The sequence below is a fragment of the Thalassophryne amazonica genome, chromosome 1, assembly GCF_902500255.1.
Source record: "Thalassophryne amazonica chromosome 1, fThaAma1.1, whole genome shotgun sequence".
NCBI classification, from domain to species: domain Eukaryota; kingdom Metazoa; phylum Chordata; class Actinopteri; order Batrachoidiformes; family Batrachoididae; genus Thalassophryne; species Thalassophryne amazonica.
Window position 1 is genome coordinate 171,119,054 of NC_047103.1, and position 20,001 is coordinate 171,139,054.

At 41.7% G+C, this 20,001-nt stretch overlaps 1 protein-coding gene across 1 annotated transcript; it reads right to left on the reverse strand.

The window, feature by feature from the left end:
* Positions 1-2,377: 2,377 nt before the first annotated feature.
* desmb (desmin b) lies at positions 2,378-15,304 on the reverse strand. The gene is made up of 9 exons (XM_034179256.1): positions 14,708-15,304; positions 7,397-7,457; positions 7,097-7,192; positions 4,615-4,776; positions 4,193-4,318; positions 3,904-4,124; positions 2,973-3,016; positions 2,743-2,831; positions 2,378-2,446 (listed from the first exon to the last, which is right to left on the reverse strand). Exons 1-9 carry the CDS (start codon positions 15,280-15,282, stop codon positions 2,405-2,407), a joined length of 1,416 nt encoding a protein of 471 aa, XP_034035147.1. The 5' UTR covers positions 15,283-15,304; the 3' UTR covers positions 2,378-2,404.
* Between the last annotated feature and the right edge of the window lie 4,697 nt (positions 15,305-20,001).

Sequence of the window (20,001 nt, forward strand, 5' to 3'; positions counted from 1 at the left end):
TTTGTAACTAGGGATCATGTCCTTAGGGTGAACCAATTTCTGTCTCAAGGTGTTAACCGGTTTAAAGTAAACTGGGATTTTGTGCTGTCTGAAGATTCTCTGTAGTTTTCTCCCCTACTCCTGCTAAATAAGGGAGAGACACTCCTGGATACATGGAAGTTTAGCTGTGATAAGTGTGGTGCTGCTGGAGAGGCAGGTGTCAGCACCCCCTAACAGGACAAAAATAGAATTACAAAATAAATTATTAAAACATTTACTGTTCTTATTTACACAACAACTTAATGTTTGATGAAGTTTTTAAGAATAATAAGCAGTTCTGGATAAATATTCTAGAACACTATAACATATTCACCGTTTCAGTACTCTGGCAAAATAATTTCCTTTGGGATAAATAAAGTTATCATATATAACCAAATCTGGCAACATTAGTTACAACACTTGCTATAATTTTTTTCAGTCAGCTCCTGATTTGTTGAATATGTGTATTATGTATGTGTATGCATACAACCGACATCTGTGTCCTGTCACAGAGGAACAGTTAGAAATTAAATATTGTACATTTTCTACCGTTTAAATATTATGTGTTGCCTTTTTGGATATGGTCTTGGGTTGGTGTGCTGTAGCAGGACACCCCGTGACAGCACAAATCGTCTACCCACGGCCATGGATTAAAATGACTTGAAGGTGCCTAATGGGAGGATTCAATCACTTTAATCTGGTTTATTGTTGATGTAGAACAGTTTTAAAAGCAGTTATAAACACTTTAGAGTGATTTAAGTTGGCTACTAGGAGGATTCAATCACTTTAATCTGGTTTATTGTTGATGTAGAACAGTTTAGAAACAGTTAAAATCATATGTGAGTTGCTTTAACTTGGTCACAAACATTTCAAAAACAATGTAAAACCTGTATGAGTATAAAAGTCCAAAGCCTTTAAAATTACAAACAGCCAGGTTTATGTCAGTATTAAAAACAGTCAAACTGTAGCATTTTTTCTCTTCGTCATAATTTATTGATACTGTTGAGCTCTCAGTCGATTAATCAATGAAACGTTACTTTTTCACCACCTTCATATCCTTCTGTACAGTTATCCCATGTTATAGTGAAGCTCCTGTTTGGGTTAAACCCGCTATGTCAGACCCACAAAGCTAAATCCAGCCGTTTGCTTTGAATGGTTTCGATGTTCTTTGCACAGATCCTCAGACTTTTCAAAGGTTCACATTAACCCCGGTTCCACCGCAGGAACCCTGGCTCACGGTGACAGCAAGCATCGAATGCTAACAGTAGCTAGCGAGCAAACATTAGCATGCTATTCAGAATGTTTTGGGGTTTTTTGGCTTTCCAATAGTTTGCTAACATCATGTGAGTTAATGCAAACTGTCATAAAATATCTGTATTTTGTTGATTGTTCGACTTCTCACATGCAGCATTTTCTGATGAACAAAAACCCACGTGTCTTGTGTGCTAACATGGCCGGCGTGGCATTCTGTTGGTTTGGTGGTTTGAACCACTTTTGTTCTTGTTTTTCAGATGCTTGTCCTGTTTCAACTTGTCTCTCAGCGCTGTTTCGCAGTGTGATTAATGCAGCTTTCTCCAGGTTTTTCTCTTTCTTCCTTGAGGATTTGAATCCTTGCTGGACCTCGCCCGCCGCCTGTAGCTCCTTGTCAGCCCATCCGTCACGTCTGCTATCCGCTTTATGTCCTTCTGCTCTTTTCTGCTGACTTTCCCTTTTACAGATGGCGCTTGTTGTGTTTTGCCGTCTTCTCATACATGAGTTTGCCTTTTGACTGGCATTTCAGAAGTACACCACCGCCGCTGCAGGGACTCACCACGAAAAAGGTTCTGAAGAATAACTTTTCAAAGGCGTTCCCTGCGGTTGAGCACACGTGTGTTGGACGCCCTAAAATCATCCACACATTCCTGTGGTGGAAATGAGCCTGTTGTGGACAAGTTTAACATGGAGTCACACATTCAATTTTAAACATCCTGAAAATCCCACAATTCTCTGCATGTCGTTGCTTCTCCCTAGAAGACACATTTAAACATGAAGCATCTCATTTTAGGTTATGTCAGGTGTCTTACAAACATCATTTATACTTAATGACGCATCATGAGGTACATTGTGTCCCAAAACGGCTGCTTCGCCGCTGTATGAGGCCCTCAGGCCCCCAGTTGTTGTTTTTTTTTAATTCTTTGAATCAAATACAGTGAGTATATATATATGTGTGTGTGTGTGTGTTTTGATCGAATGAACTCCAGATTTTTGCTTCCTAAAATGAATCCACCTGAAACGTGGCGGTAATGACACATTAATGCATTCTGAATGACTTCATCACAGTAACAAAGTAAGAAAGTGTGTTTGGTGCATTTTTGTTTCTGTTTTGGGTTTTTCTTGTCTTCTTCAGTTACATGACGTCCTCCTGGTGCTGCGTCGACTCGCTGACCACCTGAAGATCAAAACAGACATTTGAAAATAACCTGTCAGTGAATTCAAACAGCACTCATGTTTTAAACTGAAGCTGTTCTTTAATTCCCTGAAAATAAAGATCCTTACGGCTGCAGCACAGCAGTAGCACCACTCACCGCTAGATGTCATTATTGCAGCACTTTTAAACTACAGCGTCTCCTCTCAAAAAGATCTTTTTTTTTCTGAGTTGCATTGAAAAAGATTAAAAAAATATCACTGACTATGACAGATCAATAAATGTAAAAACCCCCTTCGGCTGACCCGTGCGGGTGATACCTCTCCGTCTCGGGTCTCGATGGTCTTGATGAGGACAGTTTTCTTTGAATGTGTCTCAGAGGAGCGCTGCTGCTGCTCTGGGCTGGTTTCTGTCCAAAAATATTAATATTATCAACGTGACACGCTCAAATATTTCAAGAACAATCAACTGAGTTTTGGTTTTCCAGTGCAGATTTGTGTTTATTGCGCCCTCTAGTGACGTGTTTGGGCAGCAGCGGGTATGTGAGTACCTCGGAAACTCAGGCTGGAGTAGCTGTGCACAGGTAAGGCAATCCTGCAGACACATCATCAATAATCGGTGTGAATAATCGATACATGCAGCAGAAATCACCAGTCTGAAGGTTTCCGATTATTGATTAAAAAAGGAAAAATTAACCACTGTGGTGATGATTTCTTCTTCTTCTTTTTTGTGGTGGTGGGGGGGGGGGGGGGGGGGGGGGGTCCCAAAATCAATATTTCAAGAATTTTCCAGAATCAAAATGATTTCACAGTTAAAAAGTAGAGCCCGACCGATATATCAATCGGCCCATAATGTCAACCGATACGAACCTTTCACGAACGTGTCAGTTTTGTTGTTATTTTTGCCGACATGGAAACTTTTATTCCACCAAATAAACAATGAAGAAAAACACTATGGTGGTTTGAAATGGTGTCATTACATGGTTTGTGCAGCAGAGGGCATTCTCACAGTATTGTTTACAAAGCTGTCGAGCATGGCTGGGACCCCCATTACCCCTTGGTCACATTAGCTACAAGAGACAAGTGGTCATGACTCCAGCAGCTAGGCAGTGCCAAAATAGACGAGAAGTGTATTTTATGTAAATGATGCGACACGGCGACTGACAGTCCAAGAGAAGACAGTGTGGCCGGTTATTGGTTATATTTACATTTATTTTTAATAAACTACTCTTCTTTGTCATAAGCATTTAATAACAATACAAATCACTGCCATTTGTAAAGTATATATTGGCAGTTTATATCAGTCATAAATTTTTTACTCTCTAAACTCAGCATCCGTATCAGCCACCAAAAAGATTTTCCTAAGTAGGACTTTTTAAGTGATCTGACATGTTTAATATCTGATCCAGCTGCTGAGATTAAACCATAAAATCTTCATCAAACATGTTACCTGTTGGACCTCCAACATGGGGCCAGGCTCACCTGCTCTCCTCTCCTTCCAGCAATTTCCTGTAGGTGGTGATCTCCACATCCAGCGCCATCTTGACATTGAGCAGGTCCTGGTACTCGCGGAGGTGACGCGCCATCTCGTCTTTCATGTTGGCGATCTCCGCCTCCAGCCGGGCGATGGTGTCGTGGTAGCCGCCGGCATCACGACCGTGCCGGTCCTCCATGTCCCGCATCTGCCTCATCAGTGACTCGTTCTGGAGAGAGGACAGTTGAGATTAGAACTGTGTAGAACTTGCGGTGGACTGTAGTCGGTTTGACGTACGGTTCCTTTGAGGGAGTCGATCTCGCAGGTGTACGCCTGGATCTGGTGTCGGAACTCCATGGTCTCCTGCCGGGCCTGCTTCAGCGCCTCGTTGTTTTTACTCACTGCTTGGTTCAGGTCAGACACCTGCAGGGTCAAAGGTCAAAGGTCAGGTATAGCCCGTGGTGCTGCTGAAGCTGAACATTTATGGCCGTATTGAATATCATCAATGGAATTATGAGCCAAAAGAGAGAAAAGTCTTGATGCTGAACTGATTTATGAGTGAAACAACCCCACGATCATTTAGCAGCTTTTAATTAAGATGTTGCAGCAACAAGTTCTACAAGTGTCAATGAAGATACCGAGTCATCCAGAGCAAAGAGAAACGTCTTGAAGGCTACAAGTCAACGTATGGATACGGCTGCCATTGATCTCCGTCTCACCTTTGACTTGTACCAGTCTTCAGCGTCTGCGATGTTCTTGGCGGCGATGCCTTCGTACTGGGCTCTGATGTCTCGCAGCGCTGCTGTCAGATCTGGTTTGGACATGTCCATCTGGATCTGGACCTGAGTCTCCTGCATTTGAGCCTGTAGTTCACGGATCTCCTGCACAGTAATTAGCGTTAGCATGCTAATAATAAAATAGGAACTCGATAGCACACTTGAATTTACATCAATAATGACCTTAACATGTATCATCATAATGCATGTTAGCGTGTAGCTGTTCAAGATTTTGTACATTTTTGGTCGTAGCTATGATAGCATCATTAGCATGTTTGCTTTGCTTTGCATGTTCATGCAGTAAGATGGACCAAACCTGGTGATCAGATCTCCCAAACGATCTTAAAATTGATCTATTCAGGATGGTCATAGAACTGATTTTGATGTTACAGCTCAGAAACCTGACTACACAAACGTGTAGACGGCTGTGACACAAATCTCCTCAGAAGGAAACAGAACCTTTCATGGTCCTCACGTCCCACTCAGGCAAATATAGGGAGACGTTCCACCACTAAGTGAGCAGTTTATTCACTGCTGGACTGAATTCGCTGGTCACTGCTACTGAGCAAAAAATGAGCTCATTTCAGAGGTAATTTTATGGAAGCCATCAAGGAACAGGAGACGTTCCTTCCCTGGGAGCAGCCGCGGGTGACTGTGACTGCTGGCGTACGGTCGTGCCCTGTTTCTCGGCCACGGCCGACAGATGATTGTGAAGATGATGCTTTGCATGTTAGCATGATAATGTTAATAACTAACAGCTAGGCTAAGATTTTATGTGTTTCATTGCTGATTGTTGGCATTGTCATTTTGTTAATGTGCACTGAAAAAAAAATCGGAGTAATATTTACTTGAAAAAACTTTGGAAAGTTTTTTCACTCAGAAATTCCAAGTAAATTTTACAAGGGGAACTCTTAAGTAAATTTTACTGGGATATATTAGTTTTTCTAAAAAGATTAACTCAAGTAACATTTACTAGCAATCATCAATTCAATATTTTCATTTAATTTTGCTGCACTGAGTTTTAAGTCCCTTTGGTTCCTCCCTTGTTTGCACTCTGAGTCACCACAGCAGATCTTGGATCATTAGTCCAGGAATGTGTTCATTATAAAACAACCATTGATTCATCTTGATGCATCTTTTTTCTAAACAGAATTTCTTTTGTCTCACTGTGTGACAAATTTAAGTATTTTTAATAATCCAGAGTAGGCAGAGGTGGGGGGGGGGGGGAGTGGTTAGTGTGCTTAGTTTCAATGTGGAAGGTTCGTGGTTCAAACCCCACCCCTGCCACATTTCTCCTTGCAATGTGGGATGCATCAGGAAGGGCATCCGGTGTAGAATTTGTGCCAAATCAACATGCAGATCCAAATTGGATCTGCTGTGGCAACTTTGAGCGAAAACAAGGGGAACAGCTGAAAAGTTTTACTTTTTATGAATGAAGACAGAGTAAAATTCAAAGAAAATATTGAATTGATGATTGCTAGTAAACGTTACTTGAGTTATTCTTTTTAGAAAAACTAATATATGCAAGTAAAATTTACTTGTAAAATTTACTTTGAATTTCTGAGTGAAAAAAAAACTTTCCTAGGTTTTTTCAAGTAAATATCACTCCCAGTTTTTTTTCAGTGTGTCCATATTTCCATTTTAACAAATTTGACATTTATGTAGCAAATATATTCAGTGTTTTTAGCATGCAGATGCTATAATATTAGCATAGCATGCCTGTCCCACTGTGAAATAGGAACATATTTGGGTGTCGTCACTGAAAATCGGCACAGGAAGTGTGTGGTGACGTTGTGAGTCCGTGTGGGTTGTGCAGTAAAAACCAATCTGTTTTAGACATTAATACCCTATATGTAAAATCTATGTTAATGCCTCATGCGGTTTAAAATACAAGCAACAGTGGCCTCTACTGGCCACCAAGAGAACCCTGCAATCAAGGCTTCGCAAATCACATGCAAACAAACACTTTATACTCTGGTCAGGAAGAATACGTAAGTGTTTTTTTTTTTTTGTTTTTTTTTGAGACAGTTTGTTTCTATTGATTTACAAAGTAGCAATATCAAGCTAGCTTGTGATCGGGCGACTGAACACCCGTCCGTACATTTTCTGTATCTACTTATTCCAGGGAAGAACCAAGGGGGTGGAGCCTATCCCAGCGGTCAGTGGGTGAGAGGTCACCAGTCTATCGCAGGGCTGCAGTTGAACATTTTTTTAATCTCATGATTTACTTTGTTCCCTTGTTGGTAAAAACTAGATTTTTAAGTATTATAAGTCTGTATATTTTTTACCCTGTTAGCCCTGTCACGGTAAATCTGGTGTTGGCCGACTACCGGTACTACAACCCTGCTCCTGAAATACTGTTTGCATCATCTTGGCGTGATCGTGGTGCAGCGTGTCCATGAACAGAAGAAGATGGAGGACGGACCTCTTCATGGATCTTCTTCAGGAAGGCAATCTCCTCCTGCAGGGTCTCGATACGTCGTTCCAAGTCCAGGCGAGCCAGCGTGGCGGCGTCGACATCCTGCAGCAACATCGGTTAAAAATGACTCAACGTTATACAACACATGCATCAGTGAGATGTTTTTATATTCCTGCTGTAATAAATAACATATAAATGTCAGTGAGCAGATCATAGAGTTTTTCTAAAAGAAAATCTAAACTGAAGGTGAAGAATCACCATCAGTGACTCCAGTGAATCTACTTTGACTTGTCGTGGACGACTCACCGCTCTGAACGCAGCCAAGTTATTCTCTGCTTCCTCTTTCTGAAGAATCTCTTCCTGGAGTCTTTGAGAGATAAACACACATATGTAGAGGTGGAGAGGTTGTCATTTAACTATGTGGGTGTAAGAAACCCTCATGTCCTCGGTCCGGTGTTGTGTGTTGGGGGGGTGTGGCTGGACATTTTGGTGTTTATTTCTTTTCTTTGCTCTCCAGGTGGTATGAAATCTGATTTGTCTGTGGAGAAGGTGCTGGCAGAAGAGTCCTTCACCCTCATCAACAGTATGTGCAGCACCTGTGAATGGTGCCCACATGCAACCTTAAAGACTTTCAGCTGAAGCAGATAATTAGATGGCGTTCTGCATTTAAGTCATGTGTGATTCAAGCAGAATTGCCGGGAACTCGACCTTGTGATGTTCGTTTGTGAGACGCTGAGGACCGCGCCTGGGTTTGACACATCGTGCCTGTGAAGCAGGAAGGGTGAGGGACACATGCTGTCAGCACACATCAGAGGTGATTAATTGTTTGACTACTTGTTGATAGTAACTTGGTATTTTGTTACGCAGTATATTTGAATTGTGATGAGAATTGTGCAGCTCGCTTCTCACTGCTGTGGCGTGCGGACAACTGATCCTCCACCTGTTGTGAGAAGCTGCTCATTTACATAAAGCTTAAATACAGACCTGAATGTGTTGCTGATAGTGTGTGTCTTTTGAAGGATATTGCTTGTAACTGCTGACTTACCTCACCTCTTCTATCCTTCGCAGAGAGTCGGTTTGTTGTGTCCACCTGGGGGGTGTTTGGCGGTAAAGTGAGTCCAGAAGCGCCGGGCTTCGATCCTTTTAGGCGCTGGAGAGCGTGCCAGCCTTCACTCCACCAGACTGATGCATCTTTTGTTTATACACCTTGTTTTGCACCAGAGGGTGAAGTAATAAATTGTTTTGTTATTGGAACCGCTTTCTGGTTATTTTAGCGCTGGGTTCCGTCGGACGCAGGTCTGCTCCTCAACCCGCGTCGACACATAACATCCGGCGGGTGATAACCCTCAGAAAGTGCTCAGTGTGTCTGACTAAAATGTTATTATTTCTCTCAGTCTTCTCCTACTTTCAGCTGCTGCCATTAGGGGGCGCCACAGCAGATCTCACTCTGTCCTCTGTATCGTCCTCTGTCTAACCAACCACCTGCATGTCCTCCCTCAGCACAGATGAGGTGATGGTCTAGAGGATCATCTGATCAAATCCCAGCCTGACTGGAAAAATCACTAAGGGCCCTTGGGCAAGTCCATAATCCCCTAGTTGCTCCCGGTGTGTAGTGAGCACCTTGTATGGCAGCAGCCTGACATTGGGGTGAATGTGAGGCATTATTATAAAGCGCTTGGAGCATCTGATGCAGATGGAAAAGCACTATATAAATGCAGTCCATTTAGCATTTAGCACATCCATAATCCTCCTCTTTGTCCTCCCTCTTCTCCTCCTGCCTGGTGGCTCCATCCTCAGCATCCTTCTCCCTATATACTCTGGGTCCCTCCTCTGCACATGTCCAAACCATCTCAATCTCACCTCTCTGACTTTGTCTTCAAACCGTCTCACCTGAGCTGTCCCTCTGATATGTTCATTCCTAATCTTGTCCATCCTTGTCACTCCCAAAGAGAATCTCAACATCTTCAGCTCTGCCTCCTGTCTTTTTGTTAGTGCTACCGTCTCTAAGCCGTCCAACATAGCTGGTCTCACTACTGTTTTGTAAACTTTCCCCTTCACTCTTGCTGATATTCTTCGGTCACAAATCACTCCTGCCACCTTTCTCCACCCACTCCACCCTGCCTGCACTCTCTTCTTCACATCTCTACCACACTCTCCATTACTTTGGACAGTTGACAAACTCATCTACTTTCACAACTTCTACTCCTTGTAACTGCACTATTCCACTGGGCTCCCTGTCATTCACACACATGGACTCAGTCTTGCTCCTACTGACTTTCATTCCCCTTCTCTCCAGAGCATATCTCCACATATCCAGGCTAGACTCAAATTGCTCTCTACTCGAACTACAGATCACAATGTCATCTGGAAACATCATAGTCCATGGAGTCTCCTGTCTGATCTCATCAGTCAACCTGTCCATCACCACTGTGAACAAGAAAGGACTCAGAGCTGATCCTTGGTGTAATCCCACCTCCACCTTGAATGAGTCTATCATTCCTACTGTGCATCTCACCACTGTCACACTATTCTTGTACATGTCCTGCACTACCCTCACATACTTCTCGGCCACTCCAGACGTCCTCATACAATACCACAGCTCTTCTCTTGGCACCCTGTCATAAGCTTTCTCTAAATCCACAAACACACAATGTAACTTCTGCTGGCCTTCTCTGTACTGCTCCATCAGTATTCTCAGACCAAACATTGCATCTGTAGTGCTCTTTTTCAGCATGAAACCATATTGCTGCTCACAGATCTCCACTTCTTTTTAAGCCTAACTTCTACAACTCTTTTCCATAACTTGATGCCGTGGCTGATCAATTTTATGCCTCTTGGCTTGTTTTATGCCAGATGCCCTTACTGATGCAACCTTACTCATTTATACGGGCTTGGAACCAGTACTGAACTGGCTGCACACTCCATGTGGCTGAGTTAGTATTTCTGTTAATGATCATTATTAACTTATTTCACATGTGGTGTGCCTCAAGGATTATTTCTTGGTCCAGCTGAGTTCTCTATGTACAACCCCTGGCAAAAATTATGGAATCACCAGCCTCGGAGGATGTTCATTCAGTTGTTTAATTTTGTAGAAAAAAAGCAGATCACAGACATGACACAAAACTAAAGTCATTTCAAATGGCAACTTTCTGGCTTTAAGAAACACTATAAGAAGCAGAGGAAAAAAATATGGACTCACTCAATTCTGAGGAATAAATTATGGAATCACCCTGTAAAGTTTCATCCCCAAAACTAACACCTGCATCAAATCACATCTGCTGGTTGACATTGACCCTATGCGTCTTTTTACAAGGAATGTTTTCACAGTTTTTGCTCTATGGCAAGATGCATTATCATCTTGAAAAATGATTTCTTCATCCCCAAACATCAGAAAAGTGTCCAAAATATCAACGTTGTGCATTTATTGATGATGTAATGACAGCCATCTCCCCAGTGCCTTTACCTGACATGCAGCCCCATATCATCAATGACTGTGGAAATTTACGTGTTCTTTTCAGGCAGTCATCTTTATAAATCTGATTGGAACGGCACCAAACAAAAGTTCCAGCATCATCACCTTGCCCAATGCAGATTCGAGATTCATCACTGAATATGACTTTCATCCAGTCATCCACAGTCCACGATTGCTTTTCCTTAGCCCATTGTAACCTTGTTTTTTTTTCTGTTTAGGTGTTAATGATGCCTTTCGTTTAGCTTTTCTGTATGTAAATCCCATTTCCTTTAGGCGGTTTCTTACAGTTCGGTCACAGACGTTGACTCCAGTTTCCTCCCATTCGTTCCTCATTTGTTTTGTTGTGCATTTTCGATTTTTGAGACATATTGCTTTAAGTTTTCTGTCTTGACATTTTGATGTCTTCCTTGGTCTACCAGTATGTTTGCCTTTAACAACCTTCCCATGTTGTTTGTATTTGGTCCAGAGTTTAGACACAGCTGACTGTGAACAACCAACATCTTTTGCAACATTGCGTGATGATTTACCCTCTTTTAAGAGTTTGATAATCCTCTCCTTTGTTTCAACTGACATCTCTCATGTTGGAGCCATGATTCATGTCAGTCCACTTGGTGCAACAGCTCTCCAAGGTGTGATCACTCCTTTTTAGATGCAGACTAACAAGCAGATGTGATTTGATGCAGGTGTTAGTTTTGGGGATGAAAATTTACAGGGTAATTCCATAATTTATTCCTCAGAATTGAGTGAGTCCATATTTTTTCCTCTGCTTGGTCTAAAAAAGTAACCGTTACTGACTGCCACAATCTTTTTTTCTTGATTTCTTATAGTGTTTCTTAAAGCCAGAAAGATGCCATTTGAAATGACTTTAGTTTTGTGTCATGTCTGTGATCTGCTTTTTTTCTACAAAATTAAACAACTGAATGAACATCCTCCGAGGCTGGTGATTCCATAATTTTTGCCAAGGGTTGTATATGCACTCCTTGCACACACAGCATGTTGCTTTAAATCTCTCATCATTGTATGCTGATGATACTGTGCTATATTTCCCTGTTCTCCCTGTCACACAATGACACAATGACATCTGGATATAACACTTCAAATCAATTTTAGAGTTTTTAATCTGCTGGCTTGTGTATTAAATAATGAGGGAATAACACATACTTGGACATAAAACAGCACAGGAGACAATTATCCAACACATACAAGGTGGTTTCATTCCTGACGATTTGCATATTCAGTATTTACTATTAACATTAATGTTTGGACAGAGAAAAGTTCAATAATCAAAGCTGTCAGTGTCCACGTGTATATGGACCCGAGTATGTCCACCTGTAAAGTACTTCTAGAAAACAGAGTCACTCATGTTTGTCAGCAGTCTTCATCTAATTCATTGACTCATGTTTCTGCTTTTGGATTTTCCATCTTTGCTCAAAGGCACTTCAACAGAGCTAATACTTCTTCATGTGGGAATCCAACACCTGACCTCCCGACTGCTTTGCTTGTCATGTGAGAAATGGAGGCTTTTGTCATGTCTAAAGGTAAGTTGTGACGTGTATTGTGTGCACAGATACAGAGTGTGGAACGTGGACTGCATTTATATCGCGCTTTTCCATCTGCATTAGATGCTCAAAGCGCTTTACAATAATGCCTCACATTCACCCCAATGTCAGGCTGCTGCCATACAAGGTACTCACTACACACTGGGAGCAACAAGGGGATTAAGGACTTTGCCCAAGGGCCCTTAGTGATCTTCCAGTCAACCGAGGATCCTCTGGTCTCAAGCCAAACGCTTTAACCACTAGACCATCACCTCCCCCAAACACCAAATAAATAAATACTCACCAAAGCACAGCAATTTCTAACTTTGATGAAGTATTTATAACTTTGTTGAGGTATTTGTAATTTTATTTGGGTATTTCAGACTTTTTGTTCAGGCTGGAATTTGAAACCTTGTTTTATGATTTCTAACTTTGCTCTGATTTTTCTAATTTGTGTAGTTGTAACTTTGTTACTTTGTCCAGGGTTTGTAACTTTCTTTGGGCAGTTTTAGCTGGTAGTTTTAACCTAGTTACTTTGTTCACTATTTGTAGCTTTGTTTGGGTATTTGTAACTGTAACTTCGTAACCTTGTTACTTTGTTCAGTATTTCTAATTTTGTTTGAGTATTTGTAACTTTGTTACTTTGTATTTGTAACTTTGTTCAGGTATTTGTAGTTTTGTTTGGGTATTTGTAATTCTGTTCTGGTGTTTGTAATTTTGTTACTTTGTATTTGTAACTTTGTTACTTTGTATTTGTAACTTTGTTCAGGTATTTGTAGTTTTGTTTGGGTATTTGTAATTCTGTTCTGGTGTTTGTAATTTTGTTACTTTGTATTTGTAACTTTGTTCAGGTATTTGTAGTTTTGTTTGGGTATTTGTAATTCTGTTCTGGTGTTTGTAATTTTGTTACTTTGTATTTGTAACTTTGTTCAGGTATTTGTAGTTTTGTTTGGGTATTTGTAATTCTGTTCTGGTGTTTGTAATTTTGTTACTTTGTATTTGTAACTTTGTTCAGGTATTTGTAGTTTTGTTTGGGTATTTGTAATTCTGTTCTGGTGTTTGTAATTTTGTTACTTTGTATTTGTAACTTTGTTCAAGTATTTGTAGTTTTGTTTGGGTATTTGTAATTCTGTTCTGGTGTTTGTAACTTTGTTTGTAACCTTGTTACAATGTTTATATTTGTAACTTTGTAATTTTGTAACTTTGTTCAGTATCCAAACATTTTCTGTTTTGGGTTTACAGTGAGCAGAGTTTATCACCTGAAATCGACTTGATTGTGTTTGTCTACTGACTTTTCAAGACCAGGCACCTAAGTGGCTCTACTCTACTGTTTTCTACTCTCCTATTTTACTCTTCCTTTTTAGATATTTAGATATACCTTTGTATACTGGCATAGTTCCACCTTAGAATTGGAATATAATATATAAGATATACCTTACTGAATTTTCATGTAGTTACTTAACTTCCAGTTCTGTGCTTGGTGGTTTCATTACCCTGACAGACTGGTTTAGGTTAAGTTTTGATATGACACGTTTATTTGTGCCTGGTAATCTTCATATATGTTCCATATACTGTTTGTATATTATATAGTTATTCCTAGCTATTCTTTCTACTTTTTTATATATATTTTTTTTAGCTATTAATCATTTTCTATACTTTTATTATATTATATATACTTTTTCTTGAGCCGCCTGGGTGGGTAGGGAGAGTTCCCACGGGATAAAAAAGCTTTTCAACCTACCATCCCTGGTTCTCAAAACCAGGCACCTACGTGGCTCTACTCTACTCTTTTCTACTTTCCTATTTTACTCTTCCTTTTTACATATTTAGATATACCTTTATATACTAGCATAGTTCCACCTTAGAACTGGAATATATTATATAAGATATACCTACTGAATTTTCATGTGGAACGAATGGTGATAATCAGCGAATCGCTGCTGAGCTCCGAAATAACGCATGCACAGTGAAGGCAGGGGGACCGATTTTTAGGGGGGACCGTTTGCTCGGGGACACCGGGACATGAAACAGCGCAGCTGCCGTACACCCATTTTCTAAACCCACTTACTCCAACTAAGGGTCATGGGGGGTGGAGCATATCTGAGCAGCAGCACAGCAGCCATTTGTCCAAATACTTGTGGACCACAAACACAAAATGCAACAACTATCAAACTAAAGGTTTGTGCTTTAAGCTCATGTTCATATTTGCTTTCAATTCAAATATATGAATAAAAAAAATGTAATCCGTCCAAATATTTATGGTCCTGTGGGTCTTGATTAAAATTTTGACTCTTTATGACTTCATCATGATGTCATTCAAACCACTCAATCACAAATATTTTACTGATCAATAACTGCATTTGATCATCCATCCAGGCTTCTTAGTTGTTGAGATATTTTTAAAAATGCGAATCTCGGATTATGTTTTCCTTGACCATGACCCCTGAACTTTGACCAAATGTTTCCAAAATCTAATGACCTCTCGATATTTATGGTTCTGTGTGTCTTGATTAAAATGTTGATTCTGATGTTGATGATATGAAGTCACAGCTCTTCTTAAAGGGACACACACACACACACACACACACCCCGTTTGGCTCCTCCCACCTGAGTTTAAGCTTGTCCAGGTCATCGGCCAGGTTGTCCCTCTCCACCTCCACCCTTGACCTCTGATTGGTCAGGATGTCCACCTGCCTCCTCAGCTCGCTCATCTCCTCCTCGTAGAGATCCGCGATGCGCGTTGGCTCACGGCCGCGCAGTCGCTCCACCTCCACCGTCAGGGCCTGGTTCTGCTGCTCCAGGAAACGCACCTTCTCAATGTAGCTGGCAAAGCGGTCATTCAGGTGCTGAAGCTCCGCCTTCTCATTGGTCCGAGTCGTGAGGAACTCCTGGTTGAGGGCGTCTGCCAGGCTGAAGTCCAGCGTTTCACCCATGCCGGTGTAGGAGCGGCCAACAGATGCCCGTGATGTCACCAGTGGCCTGCCATGGTAGCCTGAGGAGACTCGGTAGGCTGGTGCCGAGCTGGTCCGGGTCATTTCATACACCCTGGAGCTGACGTGACTGCCGGCGCCGCCGCTGTGGCCCAGTAGGGAGCGGTTGAGGGAGGGCGAGGCGTAGGTGCCGTGGCCGAAGTTGCGGCGGTAGGAGGAGGTGGTGTGGGCAGAGGAGCTGTAGGAGGCCATGCTGGAGCAGTCTGGTGCAGCACTGAGGAGAAGGCAGAGACCCGGACTATTTGTAGTTCCCCCTCCCGTCCCTCTGCTGGACTCCACTCCCTCTGTTTCTCTCTCTCACTTTCATCTTCTTCATTCCACCCTTCCTTGTATGGTTATGAGACTTGGACGCTAACCAGTGACTGAAGGTGATGACTGGATGTCTCTGGTACTCGGTGTCTAGGTGTCTTCAGAGGATCTTTGGGTACCACTGGAATGACTTTGTGTCAAATGAGTGGTGGATGAGGACGATCGCTGACACTGTGAGGGCGTGTCAGCTTTGACATCTTGTCCATGTGGCCCGTTTCCCTGTGTCTGGTCCAGCACGCAAGTGTCTGAGTGTTGAGGACCCCGGTAGCTGTAGAAGGTCCAGGGCACGCCCACATTTCACCTGGTTGCTGCAGATAGATGGTTATTTTAGAGATGTGGGAATGGACTGGCTGTCTGCCTCGGTGGTTGCTATCCAGGACCTGCTGCAGTTTTGTGGTGTTGTGGATGCAGCACCAGCGCATAATCCCAGACTTGACACGGTTCTTCTCCACTCTCGCTTTTTCTTCCCTCTTTCTGTCTTTCCCCTTCATTCTCTTGCATTCCACCTCTCTGTCTTTTCTGTTGTCTTTCTCTCACTCTCTCTCCACTAATTCATTCTTCCTCTCCCACTGTCTTCCTTTTTCTACCCCTCTTCACCTTCTTCCCACCTTTTGCCATTCACTTTCTTTCCATTGTTACTACCTTTTGCAGATGATGTTAAACTTTTCACTGACTTGTTTTGTGTTTTGTTATTGTTGTTTACTTTGACTAAAAGAATTGACAGGCCTCAGAGGGCTGATCCACAACGCTGCGTCTTCTACACATTATGATATGAATCTGTCTGTCAGGGTGTTTTTGGCTTTATGGCTTCATCATGATGTCATTCAAACCAATCAATCACAAATATTTTACTGAACAATATCTGCATTTGAACATCCATCCAGGCTTCTTGGTTGTTGAGATGTTTTTACAAATGCGATTCTCAGACCATGTTTTCCTTGACCATGACCCGTGACCTTTGACCAAATGACTCCAAACTCTAATGACCTCTCGATATCTATCCAACTAAAATTCCCACAGTTTGATCCATCTTGGCTTCTTGTTCGCCGCTTCGCTGTGGCGACCCAAAGGTTTATTTTGTGTCCCTCACAGGACCCTCGACCTCCAGTTTGGGCACCGCAGCCTGACATCATCCTGTACGTCGGTGACTCTGCAGGCACATGATAATGAGGAAATCCAGTCGTGTTTGAGCTCACTGTATAAAAATACCAGGATGAAGACGTTGCGCCGTCCTCACATGGCAAGGCGGCGCAGGGCGCTCATGACGGCGCCCAGCGTTCCTTAAAAAGGAAAACTATCCTGTGCTTGGACACAGATGTACACAAAGTTCCTGCACAACTTCTCCGAGCTGACATTCCCATTAATGAAGATTTCAGAAAGATGAAAAAGCACTTTTACACAGAGACGCTCTGGCATCAGATGTGCTGAGTCATGTTGGCATGTTTAAAGGGTTTCAAACCAATAATGTCTTCAAATTACTGTTTGGATCAAAGAACAGTCCAAAAAAAAAAAAAAGTTCAGAACAGCAAACATCTTATTTAAAATCTGGTTGTATAACAATTTAAAATTCAACTCATTTAAAAAAGTTTACAATCGGACTGTCTTTAATTTATCCACATTACAAATTAAGATTTTATTTTTTTATTTTACTATTTGATTTACAATTGTGAAATTTAAAGTTAATAAATATGTTTGTATTTTTGATTTAATCCATTAATTCATTTTCTATAACTGCTTACTTCAGTTAAAGATTAAAATCACTTTATCAGGCAGCACGGTGCCTTAGTGTTTAGCACTGTTGCCTCACAGCAAGAAGGTCATGGGTTTGATTCCCACCTGTGTCCTTTCTGTGTGGAGTTTGCGTGTTCTCCAGGTGTTTGTGTGTTCTCCCTCCAGGTGCTCCCGCTTCCTCACACATCCAAAGACATGCAGGTTAGATGGACTGGACACTTTAGAATTGTCCAGGTCTCCCTTGCAAAAAAGGTCTCGACCTCAACAGGACTAACCTGGTTAAATAAAGGTTTAAAAAGCAGAAAAAACATCAGTGAAGTCACCTGGTGGAGGTGGTGGTTCCAAAGAAAACCTGCAGCCTCTCAGCCTTTGCTGTAATCAGTTTGAGACCTCTGGTTTTGTTTGTCGATGGTAAAACTGAGGTACCTTCTGTATTAAAACATGTTTGAAGAAGTATTAACACAGTTTTAAACTATTTACAACATGGTGATGGTCTAGTGGTTAAGCGTTGGGCTTGAGACCAGAGGATCCTCTGTTCAAATCCCAGCCTGACTGGAAAATCACTAAGGGCCCTTGGGCGAGGTCCTTAATCCCCTAGTTGCTCCCGGTGTGTAGTGAGCGCCTTGTGTGGCAGCAGCCTGACATCAAGGTGAATGTGAGGCATTATTGTAAAGCGCTTTGAGTGTCTGATGCAGGTGGAAAAAGCAATATATAAATGCAGTCCATTTATGAATGAACCCAGTTAATCCCACATTTAAACCCGTCTGAAACAGATTGTATCTTTCTTTATAGTGTTTGTAGATGGTAAAATTGAAGCCAGTTTTAAAGCAGCATTTGATGAAAAACAGTTTGAAACCAGTCAAACTCATCTTTAAAGTGAGATTAACGAAATTAAAAGCCGTGTGTTCAGAGCAGCTGTCGTCTATTCATAGAGTGTGATGTCTAACGTGTTACTGTGTGTGTGTTTATCAGTTTTCATCCCTCTGGGTTTCTTCATCCTGAGCAGAGATGATTCCAGATGACAGCTGAAGTAAACCGTGCCCCCCCCCCCCCCGACTCCCCCCTCCTCACCCGCCGGGTCTGCAGGACTATATAAGGCTGGTTCCTGATGAATGTGTGCAGGTGGGGAGAGGACACACTGACATCACTGAGTCACAGGAGGGAAACAATCATTCTTGGTTGGATAATTCTCCAAAATTAAACATCAAACCAAGAATCTCTGCTTTGTTTTCAGAACTGTTCAGGAATCAGGTGTGAAGTCCAACGACCAAAGCCTCTAATTCAGGGGTCACTGACCCTGCTCCCTCATGGTTTACACCTCTTATGGCTCCACCCACTGCTAATTAACAATGTCAGATGTACTCAGCCAATCAAGAGCCAGGAAACACCCGACTTAAGGAGGTGAGAGGAAACATCAAAAACATGCAGGGCAGGTGATGGTGACCTCCAGGAGCAGGACCAGTGAGTGACTACTGATCTCTTATTAACAGAAATTCTGTGTGTGTGCGTGTGTGTGTTAGTGAATGGGTGAATATGAGGCATCAATGTAAAGTGCTTTAAACGTCTGGAAATGTGACGGAACTGTGGTCCATTTCATGTGGCCAAGTTGGAGAGTTTATGAACTTCATTACATCTACAGGAGCAACACCACACACGCCATCGAGAAAAACAAACAAAACTCGAGCACCGCGCACTCGTAGAGCACAAACCGCCACCAACTCTGGTCTCCAATTACACAAAATTTTACCTTGGAAAAAATTTTCAAGGTCAAAGAACTGTTAGAAGTGACTTTTCATAAACTAAATTAGATGTGATCAAATGTCAGGAGGATGTATTTAGTTCATGCACTTGAATCAAGTTTTTTTTTTTTTTGTGGTGTTGTCAGGGTTTTTTTTCCAACTTTTTCTCTGCTGTGCACAATGTGTTGTTGCTTTTTGCCACTTGGTTTCTGACTGATAACCAGAAGACAAACAGGCATAAAATTGGAACCTCCATCCAATTTTGGTGGTGTAGGTAAATCCATAACAGAAAAATGAGAGTGACTGAGACACTTTTGATTGAGATATAATGCAAAATGTACAACAAATGGACTTTTAAATATTACATTCAAATATCCACAAAATCCATAATCCAGATCAGATGTGGATCAAAATGTTTTGGCAATAAAGGGTACCATCATACATAAAACTCTCAAATATGAAAGAAATTGGATCTTTTTTGACAGAGTTATGAATTTTTGAGAGTTTATTCAAGAGAGGGATTTTCCAAGATTTTTCCTGACTTTGACCTTTGACCTATGAACTTGAAAATTGAATCAGTTCTTGCCAATCAGGATATGAATCCCCTGTTAAAAAAAAACATCCTAATAATGTATGAAATATTGTGGGATCCAGGCTGTTCACAAACAGACAAACAAACAAACAAATAGGGGTGAAAACATGATCTCCGCCAAACATTGTTGGCAGAGGTAAAAACCATGAGTAAGAAACTTCATTAAAGCAGGATTGGGTCTAAAACACATTGTGTGCAAAGGCAATGGAACAGATCCCAGAAGTGAACCATGTGGAACAGCACAAGGCAGAGTTGTTTGACTCTCGATTCTGCCCCTGAACCCTGAGCTCTCATGGTGTCACTTACAAAAAGTATATTATTTATTTGACCATTAATTTGATCATATTTATTTGATAATTACTTCTCATGGAAAGCAAGAGCCTGTGAGGGGTCAGAGGTCAGGGGAGCACTAAGATTCAGTCTGACTTTGGCCTCTGACATCAGGTGGACTGGAGATGAACGCCTTTGAGAAGTAACAAACACGTATTTCTTATTAATCTGGGACCTGTATGCAGCCTGGAGAACTATGCATTACAAGTG